Source organism: Penicillium subrubescens (genome assembly GCF_028828155.1).
Source record: "Penicillium subrubescens strain IBT 31985 chromosome Unknown utg000006l_segment0_segment0, whole genome shotgun sequence".
NCBI classification, from domain to species: domain Eukaryota; kingdom Fungi; phylum Ascomycota; class Eurotiomycetes; order Eurotiales; family Aspergillaceae; genus Penicillium; species Penicillium subrubescens.
The window spans coordinates 113528-115318 of NW_026643156.1; the positions used below are offsets into that span (position 1 = coordinate 113528).

At 49.0% G+C, this 1791-nt stretch overlaps 1 protein-coding gene across 1 annotated transcript; it reads left to right on the forward strand.

Annotated features, from left to right (window-relative positions):
* Window positions 1-250: 250 nt before the first annotated feature.
* N7473_008587 (glycoside hydrolase family 11 protein) lies at window positions 251-935 on the forward strand (the record flags this gene model as incomplete). The annotated part of the gene is made up of 2 exons (XM_057154527.1): window positions 251-480; window positions 530-935. 2 exons carry the CDS (start codon window positions 251-253, stop codon window positions 933-935), a joined length of 636 nt encoding a protein of 211 aa, XP_057005657.1.
* Window positions 936-1791: the final 856 nt, after the last annotated feature.

Below are 1791 nucleotides of genomic sequence, written 5' to 3' on the forward strand. Positions count from 1 at the left end.
ACCAAAGTGCCGAGACCGGTAGCCGCACTTGAAACCCAGGCTCAAAACAAGCTCCTCTCGCTCAGCCACCAAAGACTATGCCGTAAAATGCACATACCCGAACCGCCTCGTCGTGCGGGGAAAAGGGATAAATGATATTTTGCAAATCATAAATATATTGAAACGGGCTCGCAGCAACACTGACCAGCATCGTCTGTTTTTTTCAAGATACACATATTCACTCACCAGCATTCAATTTCCTTCAATGATCATGAAGGTCACTGCAGCTCTAACAGGTTTCTTGGCCGCGGTACTCGCTGCTCCTGGAACCGAACCTGGCCTGTTGCCACGAAGTGCTGGTATCAACTACGTTCAGAACTACAACGGCAACCTTGGTGACTTTACCTACAACGAGGGTGCCGGAACATATTCCATGTACTGGGAAGACGGAGTTAGCTCCGATTTTGTCGTTGGTTTGGGCTGGAGCACTGGCTCTTCTAAGTGGATAATTTTCTTTTATTATATAAGTCGAAAATTTAACGTTTGTCAGCTCTATCACCTACTCTGCCAGCTACAGCGCTTCTGGCTCTGGTTCCTACCTCGCTGTGTACGGTTGGGTGAACTCTCCTCAGGCCGAGTACTACATCGTCGAGAACTACGGCAATTACAACCCTTGCAGTTCGGCCACAAGTCTTGGTACCCTATCCTCTGATGGAGCCACCTACCAAGTCTGCACCGACACTCGGACTAACCAGCCATCGATCACGGGGACGAGCACTTTCACGCAGTACTTCTCTGTTCGAGAGAGCCCGCGTACATCTGGAACGGTGACCGTTGCCAATCACTTCAACTTCTGGGCGAAGCATGGTTTCGGCAACAGTAATTTCAATTATCAGGTCGTGGCGGTGGAAGCTTGGAGTGGTGCTGGCAGCGCCAGGGTTACGATATTTTCATGAGAGATGAGGGGCTTAATGGTCCAAGAACTTGGAAGCAGAGCTATCTTTGAGTTTATTTGGTGATTGGACTGGAATTTGGATAGTTTGAAATGTCGAGACCGTATGGAGTGCGGCGAGGCGGAGCTGTCAGTGGCCGGTTTACTTCTCTGCCGGTCTGTACTTAGGTTTATGATCAGATATGCAAATGGACCCGTAAAGATTATTCCAGCTACATGAATAGTAAATTTGGATTGCACACAGTACATCTCGTGAAATCCGCGTGTATGTTTTTGTCGCATCTCACTATCGCAAGGGTGAAAATTTCGACTCTCTCGCCAAGAGAGTGACGATATCCTAACCAGGATAGCGTGGCCTATCCCATGGGGAAATCCGGAATACAGGCGTATCCCACTTAGGGTTGGTTTCTTAACTATGGGACCCACTTTACCGACGGAACCCGCATCCTAGTTAATTGAGTGTATAGCTGGTATCCGTGCCCTTCGCTACGCTGCGACCCACCCATACGCTCCCGCATATGGGTGCGCCTCGCCCCTTCATAACCACTCGACCTTCATAGATTTTTGAATAAACCATGCGATTAATCAACCAAAACTAGCTAAAAACACGCAATTAACCCATAAAAAAGAGCTCTCCTTTATCCTTCGCTTCCTTCGCACTATCCTTTGCCCTCTGAATAGTCTCATCCGATAGTTGTGAAGGCTTGAAGCCGTACGCCTTCTCCTTCCGCTCTTTAATTGACCGATTCGCATCACGAGGGCGTAGGATACTATCCTGGCTTTGCGGTTTAACCTGCCGCTTAGTGTATACACGACGTTGGGGGCTTGCGCAGCTCGAATGCGCCGAATCGAGTCCTGCG